At 31.3% G+C, this 20,856-nt stretch overlaps 1 protein-coding gene across 2 annotated transcripts; it reads right to left on the reverse strand.

The window, feature by feature from the left end:
• Positions 1–10,293: 10,293 nt before the first annotated feature.
• On the reverse strand, positions 10,294–15,777 carry LOC8264063 (3',5'-nucleoside bisphosphate phosphatase). 2 transcript variants are annotated; one of them, XM_048372236.1, is made up of 6 exons: positions 15,208–15,777; positions 14,049–14,173; positions 13,495–13,806; positions 13,239–13,408; positions 11,946–12,399; positions 10,294–10,420 (listed from the first exon to the last, which is right to left on the reverse strand). In XM_048372236.1, the coding sequence occupies exons 1-5, from the start codon at positions 15,580–15,582 to the stop codon at positions 11,984–11,986; spliced, it is 1,398 nt and encodes a 465-aa protein (XP_048228193.1). In that variant the 5' UTR covers positions 15,583–15,777; the 3' UTR covers positions 10,294–10,420; positions 11,946–11,983. The 2 variants fall into 2 exon arrangements, with proteins under 2 accessions (XP_048228193.1, XP_048228192.1); XM_048372235.1 differs by lacking the exon at positions 10,294–10,420 and having other exon boundaries at positions 11,761–12,399.
• Between the last annotated feature and the right edge of the window lie 5,079 nt (positions 15,778–20,856).

Below are 20,856 nucleotides of genomic sequence, written 5' to 3' on the forward strand. Positions count from 1 at the left end.
CCTTTCTCTGTCACGATTTGTGACTACAACTCTTTTTGTCTAAAAAAATCACATACTAAAAGTTGTAAAAGGATGAACTCACATGAGATTCTTATATACTTATCTCTAAATTAAATGATGACATTATTAGTATTCAATTAGTGATTTAGAGAAAGCAACTTATGCACAAATTATGTATTCTTTATAATAGGAGGATTAAATAAGAGTATCAACACCTCACCACCAACCTCATCATCATCATCATCATCATCATAAGGTCTCCTCGCTGTGGGAGGGTTTAATGTGTAACTTGGTCTTACTTTTTATTGCTTGCCCTAGTTTTGCCTTTCTTGTGGGTTATTTTTTCATATTGGTTCCTTTTCTCTCGTATCATTTATTTTTTTGTATGTCCCTCCTCTTGTCTCATTTATTACTGCCGTTTACTCGTGAGCTATGGCATCTATTAATATTCTCTAAAGAGCATTGACTCCTTTTGGAGGCAAAATGGAGGAGGGTAGTTCGAAGTCTGAAGAGAGCCTCATAAAAGATATCATCAGAAGAACATAAAATTTATGGTGCTCAGAGAAGACTCTAAAATTAACTACTACACCGGAGCCCAAAATGTTTCAAAAGGACAAGATTCTGGTAGGGCGTTTGCTCTCTTTCAAAAACCTTTATGGGAAAATGGTAAAAGGGGTCCTTCAGAAGGTATGGAAGCTTAAGGGTGATTTCCTAGTTCAGAAGAGAAACCAGAACACGTTCATTTTCTAGTTTGAATCTGGGAGTAACAAGCAATGCATTGTAGAGGGTATCCCTTGGTTGGTCTCAAACTCCCTGCTAGTATTAGTTAAGTGGCCGAGTAATACCCACATTGATTAATTGGACTTCTCAAAGTGTGCCTTTTGAGTGGAGGTTCATAATCTACCTTCGGATTAGATCAATGACATGAATGCCAAAATGATTGGGCGTCTTTTTAGAGGTCTTATTAAGATGGAGAAAGTGGAGCCATCCTTTAGATATTTCCTTAATATGAAGATCTAAGTATGGGTAGAGTTGGACCTGCCACTCCCAACAGGATTCTGGAATGATAGGAAGCACCTTCCAGTGGGGAAATCTGAAAATGAATAGGTTGTCTTCCAATACGAGCGTCTTTTAGAGTTTTATTTCTTATGCGGCAGAATAGGTCATATGTTGAAATATTATCCCTTCCAAGATGAGAAATACTATCAATCAATCTTAGCTCCGGGAAATTCAAGTTCAATGCAAGGTTGCAAAGTCCAATAAGTGGTTCATTTACCAAAGGTACCCATAGTGCTCGGTTTTCTTCTTAAGATGATCCAATGGACATTAGTTCGGATAAGTCCAATGTGAAGCAATAGTGAGGTCTCAATGGAAGAAGGATCATAAAATCATATGGTTATTGTCCTATGTCGGGGGAAGACTTAACACTTAGGGGAAGGCATTGAGTCAAGAGCTCAAGTTGAGGGTACTTCCTAAGGAGGTTATTGGCGGTGGCAGTACTCGATGGCCAAATATCTCCCTAGCCTAAATAAAGGAATAGTCATAGCTGAGAGATCTGACCCTCTCAAATCATTGGATAGAGGGACACCTTTTACTGGATTAGTGCAAAAGGGCCTATGGACAGAGACAAAGGGCTGGCCCAAACCAGTGACTCTTCTTCTAGTTCAGAATCTAGGGACTTAACCTTACAGACAAAGGTATGGCCCAACAAGGCATTACGAGGGAATCTAAATCCGGCCCGCAAAGACAAGGGCATTAAGTTGGGGGGTCAAAAAGGTCCAGAGATTCAAGAGAATTGAGAAGCCGATAGGCAAGATTAAGGCTATGGCTAGTGTCATCGAATGGATAGTTGGTGAACTAGTGGAGGTAAGGGAGCTTAATATGATCGAAGGGAATTTCCAAAATATAAGGGATTCAACGAAAGGTTCTATAGGGTTTTTCATTAATAGTTTGGGCCTTAGTGCTGAGCTCGCTTCCCTCGGGTTTATTAAGGAAAGGAAAATCAAACTGCTTGCCAGACAAAGAAAGACTTTAAAGATTCAGGAGCTTTTTGACGAATTGCCCCGCAATGTCGCAGGGAAAGTGGATCAAAAAGAAAATGCTAAAGGTTAGGGAAGTAGTTTGGTCGATTCTTCTAAAGGCGTCGGTGTCTTACCAAAAGCCACCGATGAGCGATGAGTTGCCTAGCCTCGAATTTTCAAGGTTTAGGGAGGTCCCTAACAATTCATCATTTAAAGCGCATATTCAAGCTCACCACCCCAGTTTTTGTTTTCTGTCTGAAACGAAGCAAGATTCTTCTTTTGTTGAGGACATCAAGCGTAAGATGTGTTATCCAAATTGTCACGACCCCATTCGTGGGCCCGTGACCGACACTAGGGAATGGGTAGGCGTAAGGCCACCGAATCTCGTAGTAAGCCTGACACTCACAACTCAAACAAATCTCATCTCAAATTAATATTATTAAAGCCACAAATTATCTTAACATTAAATCTTACACAATTGAACCGGTTTGCCAGAAGAATTACGCAAGACCCAAAACTACAGAAAATTACCACTGATACCTCTACTATTACTACTGCGGAGAATCTAAAATTTTTACAATTTGACATACCAACCCAAACACCACCCGATGATGAAGAAGTCGGGTTACTGAGTAAGAGTCGCGGGAAGACTAACAGTCACGAATCTGAAAAACAGTAAATGGAGACTATCAGTCTCGAGAGTGAGCTAAAATCATATATCTAAAACAGTTTCAAACATCTCAATATCACATTCACTTAATTTTAAAATAATTAATAAATCACGCAAACCATACGTGTCACGTTAAAACATATGTGTCATGCCATGCTTAAACAAAAATTATTCCACACGCAACGGGACGGAGTACTTCAGTAGAACCCTAATCCTAACTCAACATCTCGATCAATTTCAAAACTTATGTCTCGACTAAGCTCAACTTTAATATATCAACTCTCTCATTTCAACAGGACTGGCGCCCAGAGAGCAAAGCTCGATCAGGGGCCTTACCTCCAGTCTGGTAACTTATATTTCAACTCTCTCATTCCAACAAGACTGGCGCCCAGAGAGCAAGCTCGATCAGGGACGTTACCTCCAGTCTGGTCACTTATATCTCAACTCTCTCATTCCAACAGGACTGGCGCCCAGAGCGCAAGCTCGATCAGGGACCTTACCTCCTACCTAGTCACTTATATCTCAACTCTCTCATTCCAACAGGACTGGCGCCCAGAGAGCAAAGCTCGATCAGGGACCTTGCCTCCTACCTGGTCACTTATATCTCAACTCTCTCATTCCAACAGGACTCGCGCCCAGAGAGCAAAGCTCGATCAGGGACCTTGCCTCCTACCTGGTCACTTATATCTCAACTCTCTCATTCCAACAGGACTGGCGCCCAGAGAGCAAAGCTCGATCAGGGACCTTGCCTCCAGCCTGGTCACTTATATCTCAACTCTCTCATTCTAACAGGACTGGCGCCCAGAGAGCAAAGCTCGATCAGGGACCTTCCCTCCAGCCTGAACACTTGATTTCCAACTAAGCCGGTGCCTAGAGAGCAAGCTCGATCAGGGACCTTAACTCCGGCAATCAACTGAACTCAGCCCAGAGAGCAATGCTCGATCAGGGCAAACAAATTCATAATAACCTTATTACCTGTCTTTGATCATTACCGGTGCGCAAGCGGTCCTGATGCGACCCATCAGGTGGCATGTTCTACTAAAGCCTCATCCCGAGTCATCATGCAATATTAAAATTGGTGATAAAGGAAGAACATATTTAAATAGTAATTAAAAAGCATCATGCATATAATAGTAATTAAATGAATAATTGGAATTGTAAATGAACAATCACAGTATCAAAATCAAATTTTATGCATGACACGTGCATAAGCGATATATGACTTTAAAAAGCATCATCCAATCACGGAAAATAATTTGTTAAAACGCTGAAACAATTGATCATTAATTCTAGGTCTAGACTCCTAGGACTGACTGTCTAAGAATCCCGACTCGGTAAATTCTACCGAAAATTCGGCAGAACCTCCCCTAAAACACGGACATTTACCCTCTGTAAAACGGGTCCAGGACCTGCCAGAAAACACTTCAAAAATCCAACAAACCAAACAATGGGAGTCGGGTCCCCAAACTTCACTATTTTTCTCGACTCCGCCACACAGCACAAAAACACGACTATGGCAGGCAGTCCGACAAACAATTATTTTTGACTCGCAAATATCATTAAATACTCAACACAATCAATAGACACACAAATTAAATCAAAGAATTTCAAAATTAACGAGCCAAAGAAAATTACCGAGACGCTCGATCGCTCGGTCGACTCGCCTCTGGCCGCCGGAGTCCGATCGACGATCCGAACACACCATCGGACTCGAAATGACGCGCTGAAGACGATCCCCACTTCCGATTATCCGATCTGACACCCGATCATCTGGAGAGAATTTTCGGATGATCTCGGCCGTCGAATCGCAAACGAAGTCCGATTGGCCACGAAACCGGTGCCATTATGAAGCTTGAGCTGAGGAGAGTCGGGATATGCCCTCTGATCGTCCATAGCTCGCCGAAAATGTCCAAAAACCTCGTCTGCCTCCATTTTCTCTCTCCACCGTGAACCTCCGTTTTCGGCCACCATTGTGGACACTGCCGCCGCCAAAATAAAGCCAAGACTGAGAGGAGTCGATCGCCACCAAGATCAACGGCTACCACCGCCGAAGACGCACACACGGCGGCAAGAAAGTCTCGGTTAGCTTCCTCTCCTCACACATGGCCGCCACCGCCATCACGGCCGGTTGGACGACGCAAAGACCGGCTCCTCTCTCTCTCTCTCTCTTCCTTTTTCCCCGATTTTCTTTCTCTCCCCCTACACTCTCTTCTTTCCTTTATTTCAATATCAAGATTCCCCCAAACTTTTTCTTATTACCATTTAGTCCCTTAACCTTCTTAATTACTTGCAATTTTGATCTATGAAATTTTAATTTAACCCCTAAACTTTTCTTTAGCCTTTCAATTAAACCCCTAACTAATTAATTGGGCCAAATTAGAATTATTGAAACATACACAATTACATATATACCCCTGACCGACATATTTATTTATAAAAATACCAAACATACAAATTTCTATTTAAGCCCCATAATAATAAAATTTTACTTTTAATCCTCATCCCAAAATAAATTTCCAATTTAGTCCTAACACACCATTAAATTAAATAACCAATTTGCTAGATATTTTCCAACTTAAAATTAAATACCACTAGCTAATTAAAATTCCCATTTCTCCAAAATTCTTTTATAAAAACATCCTTTACAATTTCTACCATAATTTTCCAATATATAAATTTATTTATATATATGCTATATATATATTTGGGGAAAATTTGAATAACCAAAATGTAATTATTTCTCAATAATTTACTTAATTAATTTCTTAAAAATTCAAACTAATAGGATATAAAAAGAATGACTCATTAATTAGTCTAATATTAAAATTTAAAATTTGCATTTAAATCATTCCAACTAGACCAAATAAAGATAAAATAAAATTAATTTAAATAAAAACTCATTATTAATATAATTATTATTAAATATAAAATTTCGGGTATTACACAAATGGTTTTTGTGTAGACGCTACTAGTCTATTAGGAGGCTTGGCGGTCTGGTAGGACCAAGAGGTTTAGGTTAGTATTATTTACTCATCCAATCACATAATTCATGCATATTATTCTTTGCTTGGGTCAAATGTTGTGTGGTTTGAATCATTTTGTTACGGTGATCCTACTAGAAATGGTAGATAGTCTTTTTTAAATGAGGTAGCCAGTTTAAAGCCAATAAATGAGGAGCCATAAATAATTATAGGAGACTTTAATATCATAGGGTCTGGTATTGATAAATTGGGTGGTAACGATGTGTCTCCATCTAAAAGTAGTCACTGTAATAGTTGGGTTAGCAGTTGTGAAGTTTTAGAGATCAATTCTAAAGGCCCTCGTTTCACTTGGACAAATAGGAGGCAAGGGATCCACAGTGTGCAGTAGAGACTAGATAGAGCATATGCTAATTTCAATTGGCTACAACTTTTTCCCAATGCTCTGGTGAAGCATGGCGCCTGGATTGGTCCTGACCATAGACCAATCCACCTTTTGCCCAAAGGTCTCCCGATCAAAACAAGGAGATCTTTCAAGCTTGAACTCAAATGGCTTGAGGAGCAATCATGTCCTGCCATAACTTAAAGGCATAGGCAAAGCCCACTCTAGGGTCTCATCAGTTTATGTTTTGTTAAAAGTTGGTTAATTATAGTAGGAACCTTCTATCTTGGCATAGGAGAAAGGTTGGTAATTCCAGGATAAAGATCAATCAAATATTAGGGAAAATCAGTGCAATCCAAAAAAGCCCGAGTAGTCAAGATGTGGCGAGAGAGAATGAACTCATTAAGAATTGTGGAAGCAAGAGGAGCAATATTGGTTTCAGAGATTTAGAATTAAATATCTAAACTTTAGGGATAAGAATTCTAGGTTTTTTCGTGCTAGCATTATCCAAAGGAGAAGCAGGAATAATATCCATGTGTTAAAATCCTCTTAGGAGGTTTGGCTGGACAAGGAAAAGGATGTTGAAAGGGAGATCACTAATCACTTTTTTAAAGTATATACCAGCTAGGGTATCCGTGACTATGAAGAGGTTCTTGAGAGGATCCAACCGAAGGTTACATGAATAACCAGTTCCTAAAACTCATCACTGAGGAAGAAATTAAAGCGGCAGTATTTAGTACGAGGGTCGAAGGCTCGGGCTTGATGGATTCCTTGTGGTCTTTTTCTAAAAATTATAGCCATCAATCAAACCCGATCTAGTTAGGGCTTCCAATCATTTCATTGGCTACAAGTATGTTCTCAATGCCCTTAACAGAACCCAAATTGTATTGATACCCAAGGTACCTAATCCTAAAACCATTGATTAATTTAGGCCAATTAGCCTCTGTAATGTAGCGTACAAACTTTTCTCTAAAGTTTTGGTTAATAGGGTTAAGCTTTTTCTTCAATCCTTAATTGATGAGAATCAATCTGCTTTCATTCCGGGAAGGCATATTTAGGAGAATATTCTTATAAGTCATGAATTTTTTCATTCTCTCAAGAAGCAATCCTCCCCTAGAAATGCTAACTTGGGCCTCAAATTAGATGTCTCTAAGGCATATGATAGAGTGGAATGGGATTCTTTTACTCAAGGTCATGCTAAGAATGGTTTTCAGGAGGACTTTGTACATATGATCCATCAGTATGTATCCATAGTCTTCTTCTCAATCCTACCAATTGGAGCCTATCATCTTCCTTTAGACCCTCTCGAGGCCTAAGATAAGGGGGATCCACTGTCCCCTTATCTACTCCTGATGATATCCCACGCTTTCTCTAGCTTCATGAATAGGACTGTGCAAAGAGGTATTTTTTCGGGAGTCAAGCTGAATAGGAGATGCCTTCCCCTTTCCCATATGCTCTTCGTGAATGATACCTTAGTCTTCCTCAAAGCCAATAAGGGGGAGGTGCTTAAAATTAAGGGTCTAATTGATCATTACCAAGAAGCCTTTGGCCAGTTAATTAACTTCAATAAGTTAAGGGTGATCTTCAGTACCGTCTTGCCTAGGTTGGTTAGAGATAAGATTATTTCCATCTTAGGGGTCAAACAGATCAATGAGAAAGATAGGTACTTGGGGACTCCTCCGGTATAGGGCAACAGTAAGAAAAGGACCTTATATTACCGTAAGGAGAGGTTCTTGTCTAAAATCGAATCCTAGAAGCACTGCTTATTATTATTTGGTGGTAGAGATGTCCTCATTAGATATTTCTAACCTCTCTACCCTCATTTTTCATGACTTATTTCCTAGTTTCTAAAACTCTATGCGATGATCTTAATTCGCTTATTGCTAGATTTTGGAGGCGCCAAGATCCGACTACTCACCAGCTCAGTTTGATCAGTTGGGATAGGATGTCTAAGCTGAAAGATATGTGGGGGCCTGGGGTTTAGAGATCTCCATCTCTTGAACCTAGCCCTACTTATCAAGCAGGCATGGGCTTTAATCTCTAAACCTGAATCATTATGGGCTAGAATTATGTAAGTTTTTTATTTTCCTCATTATAGCTTCTGATTAGCGGGCACAGGCTCTAGACCTTTATGAGAGTGGAGGAGCATGTTGGCAGCCGGACATGTTATCACTTTGGGAGCTAGAAAGGTAGTGGGTAATGCCAAAAATTCCTTTATTTAGGAGGATCCTTGGATCCCATCCCTACTCGAGAATAAGCTATTTTCCCTGAAACCTGAGAATTGTCAAGTTCATAGAGTCATTGAACTCATTTAGCAGGAAAGGTGGAACCTACAACCTATAACTGACCTTCTCTCATCTATGGAACTTAGTGCTATTCAATCTTGCTCGATTGGCCTAGCCTTAAAGGAAGATAGGTGGATTTGGCAGTTTAATAAACTTGGTTCCTTTAATGTAAAATCTGCCTATGTTGCCATTCAACGGTCCCGTAGCTCTAGTAACCCCTCAACCTCATCATTCTCCCTATTGGCCATCCAAAATTCTGGAGGTTTATTTGGAACATTAAGCTTCCCCCTAAAATCAAGATTTTCATCTAGAAGGCTATATCAAATTTGATCCCCGTGGCTGAGGTCCTCTATAGGTGAGGTCCAATTCAACTCCTGCAGGATCTGTAACCAAGGTGCGAAGTCAGTTGAGCATGCATTTCTTTTCTATCCTTGGGTGAGGCAAGTGTGGTTCTCGTCCTCCTTGCACTATTCTCCTGAGATGGAAGGGCATGGATCTTATCTTAATTGGTGGCAAACTATGGCTAAGATGTGGAAGGGGGATTAGAATAAGGATATTGGCAGCATGATAGGTTTTCTTAGCTGCTCCATATGGAGGGGGGGATGATGTCATTTTTCCTGTTAAAGTTGCTACGCTAGGTGATTATTTAGCTAACCAGTTTCTTCTGACCAATGTTCCCATAGATTTCAACTCTAGGTGCATTCAGTCTCAGCCCTGCTTCGTTCCTCGGGCTATGATCCACATTGCAGTTAAACGGGAGAGGGAGTCAAAAAAGATTGCCATTGCTATCCTATGAAGAAGTCTAAACGGTCAGGTTTTGGATTGTGCAACTTGTTTGTTTAGAGAGCTTCTATAGCCGCTGACCATGCCTTTGTTGTCTATCTCAGTCTCGGCTTTGCTCAAGGCCTTTAATGGTAGGACTTTGTTATTTATGTAGAAAGTAAAGACATTTATAATACCTTTCTCTCAATCGTGATCTTCCGTAAAAGATGTTTGTCGATCTGGACCAAACAAGGAGAGACTCTTAAGCTTTAATAGGATTAGTTTTGTGTATATTGGCAAATCAGCCAATAAGACAACTAGATGGTTAATGCCTTAGTTTATTTATAGGAGTCTCCCCTTTGCTTGACTGTCTATCCTTCTTAGGGATTTCTAAGATATTGTGGACTCTGACTCTTCTTATTAATACATTTCATCATTTAACAAAAAGAAAAACGCATTACTACCTATTTAAGAAGGAAATAAAGAAACTAAAAATGTTTGAATGGGGCATCACTTTAATTAAAGAAATATAATGAAAAAAAATGATTATTAAGCCATTGGAGTTTTTAAATTATACTACTCAATCTTTAAATTTTTATTTTATTCTATAAGATTTTTGTACTTTTACTTTTGCATGGATTAAAAAAATTTATAAATATTGTCTGAAATTTTTATTTATTTTATTGAATTTTTTATATTTTTATTTTTATTTTTATTTTTATTTTTATTAAGACTTAATAATTTTTATTCTCATTGAGGACTCAAAAGTTGTTAAAATAAAAATAAAAGTATAAAATAGAAAATAAAAAATTCAAAGGCTTAAAGAATATATTTTTCCAAATATAAAAACAATGTGAAACTCGGTATATGACCTAAGCCTCCAAAGTACACAATGAATAATGATATTTTATTTTATTTTCTTATATTTTATTTTATTTTCTTAAAAAAATAGTTATTTTATTAATATTTTAACTGATTTATCAATTTAAAAATAAAATCAATATATAAAAATAAAATTACACGTCATAAAATAATTAAATGGGTGTTTTGATGACGTTTCCTTTTGGCCCCACCTATTAATAAATATTTCTGCCATGTCTTGTCAGTTTTATCCTGAACGAAGAATTCAGTCCTTTTTTCTGAAAATATGAACAGAAGAACTAAATGAATGTATCACTCTTTTTGCACCAGAAAATTAAGTGGAGGCTCTGGCCCTAGATTGACCAAATAAATGCTCATAAATATGGTTCAAATTAGAAACCTCAAATAATTCTAATTTGATGGCTTTTCAATTTGAAACTAAGATTTTTCAGTTATTTCAATCTCATTTGATTTTTTTTATATAGAAAAATATAAATAAAATTATAATAAAAAAATAAAATTGTTTCCTTTTCGTGTTTTTAAATGATGAAAAATAATTTTAAAAATATTATTTTTAACTAAAATAAATTACTTTTTTTGAATTGGAACTCGATTCAATAATTCCAATTTCAATAGAGAAAAAACCGATTTTGAACTATTCTTCTGATTCTGAGCTGGTTCTAATTCTTTTTGATTAATTTGATTCTATTTATCTAACTTATAAATTTTTTATCTGAATGTTGAAAATTAATATAAATAATGTTAGAATATATGAAATACAAAAGAAAATAACAAATTCATACTTAAATTCTAAATTTATTACTATTTAACAAATAAATGGTTAAACTATAAAGAAAATTTTAAATGATTTTAACATCTTTTTATTAAAATAAATTTTTTTATTTTATTCTTTAAAGCTATTTGTAGGTAGAAATCATAAAATATTATAAGATTATACAACATTTATACTATAATTAATAAATAAAAAGAGAAAAATAAATTACTGAAGAAAGAAAAATAAAAGATATAAATAGATTAAAATGAGTAAAAGTAAAAAATGAACAAAAGACATTATTAAACTATAAAGAAAAGTGAACATAAAATTCATTAAGTTAGAAAATAAAGAAAAATTAAATTGAAAAATATCAAATTTGTTATATATATATTATCATATGAAAATAGAATAAATAAATAAATTAGTTAATTAAAATAATAATAAACAGAGTAGATATTATTACAATTATAGATTAAAAAAGAAAAAAATAATTTTTTATAAATTAGTATTTATAAGAAAAAGTGAAAAATATCATTTTTTAATCATCCTACATGGTAATGTGGTTAAACCTTTTTCTTTGTTTCAATTTCAAGATATATATATTGGATTATACTGAGTATGACAAAATTGTTGAACTGAAGGGTTCGGCTCAATTTTATAGACATTTGGGTTCTGACTTTGGTTTATAATTTTCTAACATTTGATTACTGAACCAACCAGGCTCATCCTAATAGTCCTGAAATCCTGAAATGAATCTGCAATACCAACTTCCTACAAGACTGAATATGAGCATGCGTGTAAATTTCAGCTATGTCTTAATCAGCTTCCTCCTAAGATCCTAATAAATTCTTGCCAGTGTCCTATCAGCCATTGGAATGAAAAGAAGATGATTCAATTGCTTATGTCTCATATGCACATAATATCAGCTTTCCTACAAGATCAATAAACATGAAAGAGACAAGAAAAGGAAAGAAAGAAAAAGAACTGAAGAAAGTATATCAGTAACACTCAACTTAACCAAAAAGCTGAAGAAAAGTAGTAACTGCATTTGCATATTTTTCAAGATCTCATTGGTAACATTTTGTTTTCCTAGAACTGCTTTTCAAAAGAACAGGAAAAGAAAATTTGAATGGAAAAGCTATTATAATATCCTTATTAATGCTCCTAACAGAAAGCAAAAAAGAAAAGGGCAAAAAAAAAGTCATCATCGTTTTGGAAAAATTGGTACAAAGGAAATATTAGAATCGAGTTATTTACTCTCTATGGGAACATGAATTCCCCCCTGATTAATTGAAATATGAGAAAGCTTTAGCTTAATGGCCTCAAATCCAGCATTCTGCCTCTCTTCATTTGTTAACCACAATGATAAGCAACGCTCGATCAAATCTGCTCCACAACTCATTGTGGAAGTCCCCTTTAAAACTCGTGTTCTTCCGAACCTTGCTATTCTAGCTAGATTAGAATCAGAGGGCTCCTCGGCATAATTCTCAAGGATATCCCTTATAGCACCACACCAGACTGGTCGAGCTACCTTGAGGAAGTCCTGTAAAGCCAACACTGGGAGATTGACACTTCCCACTTCAGACTCGCTATTTCCACCCCTTCCATGGTAATCTGACCCCCCAAGCTTCAAAAGACCATATACATCTGCTAGGTCGCTATATACTGTTTAAAGAGAGAAAAAATAAAATCAACACTAAATTTAGGTTCAATAACAAGTAGAGGTACCGATAAGTATCCTAAGACAGCTAGTGACACTATTCTGTTAAAAAACTCCACTGGCATACACTGGAAATCCAATGGGACTTGAGAGACTGGAAAATAGTTATTGATATCGAAGTAAATATCTATGAATCATGCAGATGACCATGATTGGATAAAAAATCTAAAGCAAACAAAAACTTAAGAGCTGCACTCTGTGTTTCTACTTGTCCTAAATAACTCATCGGACTTGAATTCTGAATATAGGAAAGTCAAGCTTCAAGGTTGCAATAATAAACATAGAAAATTATAGATTAAATGGGGGCATCTATCATTTGCATCAAATGTAGAGAAAAACAAGTGTATTAATTCAAATAACAACTGATTTCTCCTGGTTAACAATTTGACTGATACTGAATATGTTATGAGGACTGTCAGCCATTCGTTTGCAAGTATACCTGTTCAAACTCTGATGCACCTCCTCTAAAAGCAGGTTAGCATTCATTAACTATCACGAGAAGGATGAACTGAGGATCAATTCTAGCTAACCTTTATTAATTTTGTTCAGAATGATGGTACACAGTGGATCAACTTTCCCTTTTAAGCACAAATCTACTGATATTTAATGTATTTAGAGTTCAGAAAAACATAAACTTTTACGAGTCAATAGCATTTTATTCCAAAAAAAAAAAAACCCATTCCAAAACATTCACATAGGTCCTCTCCCAAAACAATTTAAAAGAAACTATTGTTAGAAGTTGGAACAAATAAAAATTGGGAATGGAAGAGGAAGAGGGACATGCCTGCCAGTTTTCCATCACTTCTGTAAACTTCCATCCCATGAAGACCAGCATCTTTCAACCTTCTGATGACTGCAACAGGATTCTTCAATGCCCATGGATGAGCCAGCACTGCAAGACCCCCTGTTTCACATATCAGCTGTATTGCATCCTCTGCAAGAGGCTCACTTCCCCTGATGCAGAACAGACAAATACATTCAGTCCACTATTCTGAATAAGAATAAACAATCAGTTAGTAGCAAAAGCAATTGATTTTTACGTGGAGTATGCAGGTCCACCATCATATAGATATTTGGCAAAAGCTTGTTTCAGATTCTCAACATGGCCTGCTTCTACCATAGCCCTAGCCACATGCAGTCTCCCAGGAGCAACTCCTTTACCAGCAATCCTGGCAACATGTTCCCACTTAAGAGGTAACTTGAGTCTGTTGAGTTTCAAGATCATATCTTTTGCACGAAGGAAACGGCCATCTCTTATGTTAGCCAAGAACTTCTCCAGTTCCTCAGACTTTTTTGGCCCACAACTGCTGTAGTATGCAAGGATGTGGACTGGCTCCTCTATTTCTGGATTTCTGTGTCGTAAATCAAGTCAGAAGTAGGGAGAAGAATCTTTTGAAGTTAATTTTTTATTTCTTTTTCTTTTTCTTTTTCTGTTTGCATTGGTTCTCCTGGCATTATTATGCTCAGAAGATGATTATTGAGTAAAATCACAGTATAATTACAAAAGATAAAGTAACTAATCAAACAGTACATATACGTCTGACAGGTAAACAAGGAACTGCATACAAGGATTACAATAAATGATAGCAAATACCTTGGAGAATATATTGTGCTGATCTCAACACCTGGGATTATCTTGATGCCAAATCTCCGAGCTGCTTCTATAGCCTCAGGTATACCAGCCATTGTGTCATGATCTGTCAAAGCAAGAACTTTCACCTGTTCTGAGCAGTGTTCTAATTAAATCTTGATACACAAAGCATAAGAACATTAAAGCATAGTCATTTGCAATATTCCAGCGGATGCAATAACTACATTTTGAAAATAAAAGTACAAATATTAAGATGTAAATAAATAAGAAAAAAGAAGAACAGAAGTAGAGCGAAAAACTTCACTGCAAGCACAAATGATTCTAAAGCTCACTGCAATTCAGAACATCAAAATCAGTTCCAAATCATTTTTCTTAAGCCAATGATAAGATGAACTAGCTCCTTTCGAATAGTTATGAAGAAGATTGTTTTAGATGATTTGGTAAGAAACTAAACCATATTACTTCTTCCCTATAAAAGAGACTTGCAACCATAGATTTTGTAATCTCAGTTCGTCCTATAATCAATGTCTATAAAACAATTCAAAGCCAAACTGCATCTAGACTGACCAAGACAACTTGAAAAAGGCACAAATTCAGTCTAGATTGGCACTTGAAGCTCAAATCAAGCAAAACCAAACATAAATCTAAAATCTGAAATCCATTTTGTCAGGGTGTTTATAACCCTAAAGATGTCTTCTATTTTAGATTACAGTGCATCTCTAAACTATATCAGGTAGAAGTATTGCAGCTCCATTACTTAACTAACAAGTAGAGAGAAAAGCTGATAATTGACAATCTCCACCTTTATCATGGCAAATCAAAATGTGGAAGAATTATATTTCAGAAAGTGAACAATTTTCATGTTCTCTCTCGCTCTTTTCTCTTTTTATGTTTTATTAAATTAAAAGCTTAAATTCATAAAGTATATAATCAAAGCCATTAATTGGAAAGCTAATTTCAGCCATTAAATCCCTAACAAAATAAGAAGTACAGACTTAACCCAGTTAACTTAGCAATCACAAGCCAAAAAACCAATGAACACATGGCACATATATCAACTTAAAAAGAAATACCCAGTTCATATCTCCATCATAAAAAATAAAAAAATAAAAAAGCAAAAGGTGCAAAAGAAGTAAAAAACAAAATTCAGAAGAGAACTCACCCCATTTCCATGAGCTCTTTCAACAAGCTTAGAAGGAGATAAAAACCCATCACTGAATTTAGAATGAGAATGCAATTCAAACACAACTTTCTCAACAATCTTAGCCTTTTGCACACCAAAATCATCAACAACGTAAGAAGCAGAAGAAACCAAAGGACAAGGTTGCTGTTGTTGTTGCTGTTCTAAATAAACCCATTCAGTAACAGCCTTGAACGCTAAAGTTTGTTCCGCTGTCATCTTTTTCTTGGTTCCACCACGCTTCTTCTTCTTCTTTTTCTTTTTATTATTATTATTACTATCATCTTTTGGTCTCTTTGTGTTATTATTATTATTACTATTGTTATTATCTTTAGTTGCAAATGGGTCATCAACCATGGCTGCTGCTATTTGTGTACTGTGAAGAAGAAGAAGAAGAAGAAGGAATGGATTTTTAGGGGTTTGAGATTTTGAAGGTATAATAAATAAATAAATTGTAAAGATGGATCAGATACATACACACGATACAGAGTTAAAGCAGAGACAACTACTTTTTTCTTTTCATAAAAGCCCGATCTTTAATTCCACATGTCCCTCTTTGCTCTGTCTCTGAATCCCCCTCTCTGGCTATATAATTATTTTATTTATTTTGTATTAAAAAATTCTACTTTATATATTTATATAATTTAATAGTGTTATAATATTAGATACAAAATAAATTTTATTTTTATTTATAATTTATTATCTATATCTGTTTTTATAAAGATCTTTATAATATACTCTATGAAATTTTTATATTTATTATATATTAAAATTAATAAATATAAAAATAATTATAAAAATTTAATTTCTTATTATAATAATTATTTTATTTTTTGTTTTTTATTGTTATTATTTTTGATATTATATAATAATATACATATATTTATATTTATACTAAAAATTTATATTTGCTATATTATTGAACTAATAAGTATTTTAATGTATAACAAATTCTTTTTATGATTTTTGTAATCTACCTTAGAATTTTTATTTTTTATACTTTTATTCTTATTTTTACTTTAATATATATGAATATAGACAAATATTATATTAAAAAAATAATAAAAATTTATTATTAATATATAGTAGCTATAATAATTATTATACTTATTACAATTTTAAAAGTATAATAAATTTATATTTAAATAAATCTAATTGAAATTAAACCGAAAATCTAATATAAAGATACATATACTATTAATTTGTTTATGGTATTGCATTATTGTTTCATTTATTTATATTTAAAAATCTTATTTTAGATATTATAAATAACTTAATCTATAATTATTAGTATTAAATTAAGTTTTATTATTTTATAATATTTTTAGAATTTATATAAATTTTTATAAAAATTGTACAATACATTTTAAGTGAATTTCCTTATTTATTATATACTAAAGTAAAAAAATATATGTAATTTAATTTTTATTTATTTTGTTGCAATGATAAATTTTTATATTTTTAAATAATATTATTTTTAATAAATCTAATTGTTAGAACTTTTATAATTTATTTTTATTATTATTACTTTTGATATTTATATATATTAAGAAAATTTAGTTATTATATTGGATTAAAAAGTTTTTAACATATCACAAATTCTTTTAACTGTCTTTATAATTTAAGTTTAAATTTTTCTATTTCATTTATTATTCTTTATTTATATATATAAGTATATATTTTATTAAAAAGATAGATAAAGACTTGTTATTAATATGCAGTATACATATAATTATTATACTTACTATCCTTTTAAAAAAATTATTATATTTTTTATAATTTTTTTAAAAATATAATAGTCTCGTATTTAAATAAATCATAAATTTTTACTATATTTATTATTAGTATTTAATATTATATATTTATTTTTTATAAATATTTATAATTAATATTTGTATAAATATTATAACATGTCATTTTCATTGAAAAATAATATAACATGACTTTATAAAACTTTTCACATTAAATTTAATGATAAAATTTGGCTTTCTTTATATACATATACTAGCAATCTATTCATACTATTAGATGGTTATTTTATCTATTTTATATTTAAAAGTCTTATTTATATATTATATATGATTTAATTTAAATTATATTAACATAAAAATATTATTTTTCATGTTTTTAGGATATTTCTATTTATAATCTATATTAATATTTTATATAAATTATGTAATATATAGTTTTATAAAAAATTTATATTTATCATATAGTAAGATAAATATATATGAAATATATATATATATATATATATATATATATATATTTTAATTTTTATTTATACCATTATATTACATTAATAAATTCACATATACTTATATATAATAATTATTTTTAATAAATCAATTTTTAAAATTCTTACTATTTATTTTCATTATTATTTATTACTTTTTGATATATATATATATTTTTGAATGTTTATTCTATTCATTATATTATGTCAATAAATTTTAACATTTAAAAGATTTTTTTTTACTGTTTTCATATTCCAAATTTTAAATTTTAAATTTTTACTATTTTATTTTTTTATTTTTACATATATAAATATAAATATATATTTTGTTATAAAAATAATAAAATTTATTATTAGCATGTAATTATTATACTTATTATAATATTTTGTAACACTATTCTTATATTTAAATTATAAATTCTTTTTACTATATTTATTATTAACATTTAAGATCACATTTAATTCTTTTATAAATATTTATAATTAGCATTTTTATAAATATACCATGTCATTTTCTCATTAAAAAATAACATGGTATGGTCTTATGAAATTCTATGATGTGGAATTTCATAAAAAAAAACTTGACATTTCTTATATATATATCAACAATATATATTAGCAATTTGCTCATGTTATTGCAAGATTATTTCATTCATTTTATATTTTATTCTATATATTATATTTAGTTTAATTTATAATAACATTAATAAAAAAATATAAGTTTTACTTTTATCTTTATGATATTTTTATTTACATCTATATTAGTTATTTATAAAAGATATATAATGTAATCTTGTGAAAATTTTATATTTATTATATACTAAGGTAAATAGACATGAGAAGTATATATATTTATCAATTTTAATTTTTATCTATTTCATTGCATTAATAAGTTCTCACATCCATATAATAAATATATTTTTTAAAAATCATATTATTAGAATTCTTATTTTTTATTTTTTATTATTATTACTTTTTAATATTAAATACATATAAATTGAAATTTTTCTCTAATTATTATATTCGATCAATAAATTTTTAAATGTGTCACACATTTCTTTTAACATTTTTTACAATCCAAATTTAGAACTTTTTATTCTTTTACTTTTATTTTATACATATATATATATATATATATATATATATATATATATATTAGAAAGATAATAATATTTATTATTAATATGTAGTAGCTACAATAATTATTATACTTATTATAATTATTTTTTAAGAATATTATAGTCTTATATTTAAATAAGTCATAAATCTTTACCATATTCATTATTAGCATTTAAGATCATGTTTAATTATTTTATAAATACTATAATTAATACTTTGTAAATATGCAATGTCTTTATTAAAAAACAACATATTATGGCTTTATAAAATTCTACCATATAGAATCTTATGAAAAAATTTAACCTTTTTTTAGATATATATTATATATTATAGAGACATATCAGTTCGACTTAAAAATAGATTGATTAAAATTGGATCGAAATAACTCAAAATTAGACTTAAATGGCATAATCCTAGCTTTTAAATAAGTTATTAATTTTTATCATACTAGTTATCAGCATTTAAAATTACATTAAAATCTTTTAAAATATTTATAGTTGATATTTTTTATGAATATTTCATGTGTCATTTTTCATTAAAAAATAAAATAATATAGCTTTATATATATATATTTTGGACTACGTGTCGATTCGGACTAAAATCAGATCGAATAAATTATATTCAAAATAAGTCAAAAATTAGATTCAAATTACTCAACCCAGTCGGAATTGGAATCATTTATTTCGATTCAAATGTGAGAAAAAGAATTAAATTAAAAGGGTAAGGAATAAATAATTTTTTTAAAAACTAAATAAATAACTACGTAGATTTTGATTCTTTTAAATCCAAAAAGATACGTAGGCAATTTAGATTTTAATAAAAAAAATTAAGTTCAAACCAGTAAAACTATTTTACACTAGTTGATATATATGATAATATAAATATATATATATATATTCTAACAATACTATATATTTAACTTGTAATAAATAAAAAGTTAACCATGATAAGATAAATGAATATATATAGCAATGATAAAATAAAGATGTAACCTGGAAATAACTTAACAAATTAGATATTTGCCCTGTAATATTAGTTTATAGAACTTTTTATGTAAAAAAGATGTAACCTAATTATAGAACTTTTTATGTAAAAAAGATGTAACCTAATATTAAGTAAATTAAATAAATTCAAAAAATAATAAGGTAAATTTGGAGGCAACAAAGCACTTGGAAAGCATATGAAAGTTTGTGTTTGTTAAAAGAGTATTATTATTATTATTATTATTTTAGGCACAAAGAATTGACAAGCCTCTAAGGTTTTAATTGAAATATAATTAAACTTTTAAATTTTATAATAGTTTAATTGCATCTTTAAAGTATAAAAGTATAATATTTCTTAGAGCTAATATTTTAATTAATAATAATAGTTTTTATTTTTCGTTATTAAAATAAAAAAAATTATTATTTTACAATTTTATTTACTAAAAATAAAATTAATACATTTTCACATATGAGCAATAATTAAGATAATATTTTTACTGTTTAAAATTGACCGAGTCTCATATTAATATAAAGTAAGAAAAATAAAATTAATTTTAAGAATATTATTATTCTATTTTTCAAAGTTTAAGAATATAATTAAATTATTTTAAAATTTTAAAACTCAATTGCACCTTAATTGATAGTTTAAGAATATTTTATTACTTGTTAACTTATAATAATAACAATAATAATATTATTATTATTTATTATTATTATTATTATTGGAATTACTTGCACAAACTAAAAGTACTAGGAAGTACTGTATTATGAGTACATCCTAAGATTCTATAGTTACTATTGCTAACTACTTTTGTCATCTTTGAATTTAGAGAGTTTATCTTCCTGTACAATGGAACAAAACAAATACCATTTCTTGGAATACCGTGATGACCCTCTTCTCTTGTGTTTTTAATGCATTGACATGTCGTTTTGTCACTTATTATCAATGCTTCATTGTGTGGGTCCAGCACAGCTATCTAAACAATTAATACTGTATAAAATTTTAGTTTTCATTTTTTTTAAATAGAAAAGATTGAAACTGTATCAAATATTATATATTGTCGGACAATATTTATCCCATTTTTTTCATTTCCGCATTTGTCCATGTAAATTTGTTTCCTTCACAGCCTAAATCCATCAACCTCCATGCCTTAGTTGTTTCTCAAAATCTACATATAGCGCCATTTGCTCTTAAGTTACCACCCACTTTCTCAAAAGACCATATTATCTTATTGAAATCCCCCATCCAAGCATCAGAAACACTCGATTTTAGAGATTGCATCAAGTTTTATG

The sequence above is a fragment of the Ricinus communis genome, chromosome 3 (genome assembly GCF_019578655.1).
Source record: "Ricinus communis isolate WT05 ecotype wild-type chromosome 3, ASM1957865v1, whole genome shotgun sequence".
In the NCBI taxonomy this organism is placed as follows: Eukaryota; Viridiplantae; Streptophyta; class Magnoliopsida; order Malpighiales; family Euphorbiaceae; genus Ricinus; species Ricinus communis.

Coding starts and splice junctions, on each gene's coding strand:
- LOC8264063 (XM_048372236.1), bottom strand. CDS start 15,582: ATGGTTGATGACCCATTTGCAACTAAAGATAATAACAATAGTAATAAT. Junction 14,174..15,207: donor AAAGAGCTCATGGAAATGGG/GTGAGTTCTCTT, acceptor TGCTCAGAACAG/GTGAAAGTTCTTGCTTTGAC. Junction 12,400..13,238: donor AAGTGATGGAAAACTGGCAG/GCATGTCCCTCT, acceptor CTCTTTAAACAG/TATATAGCGACCTAGCAGAT.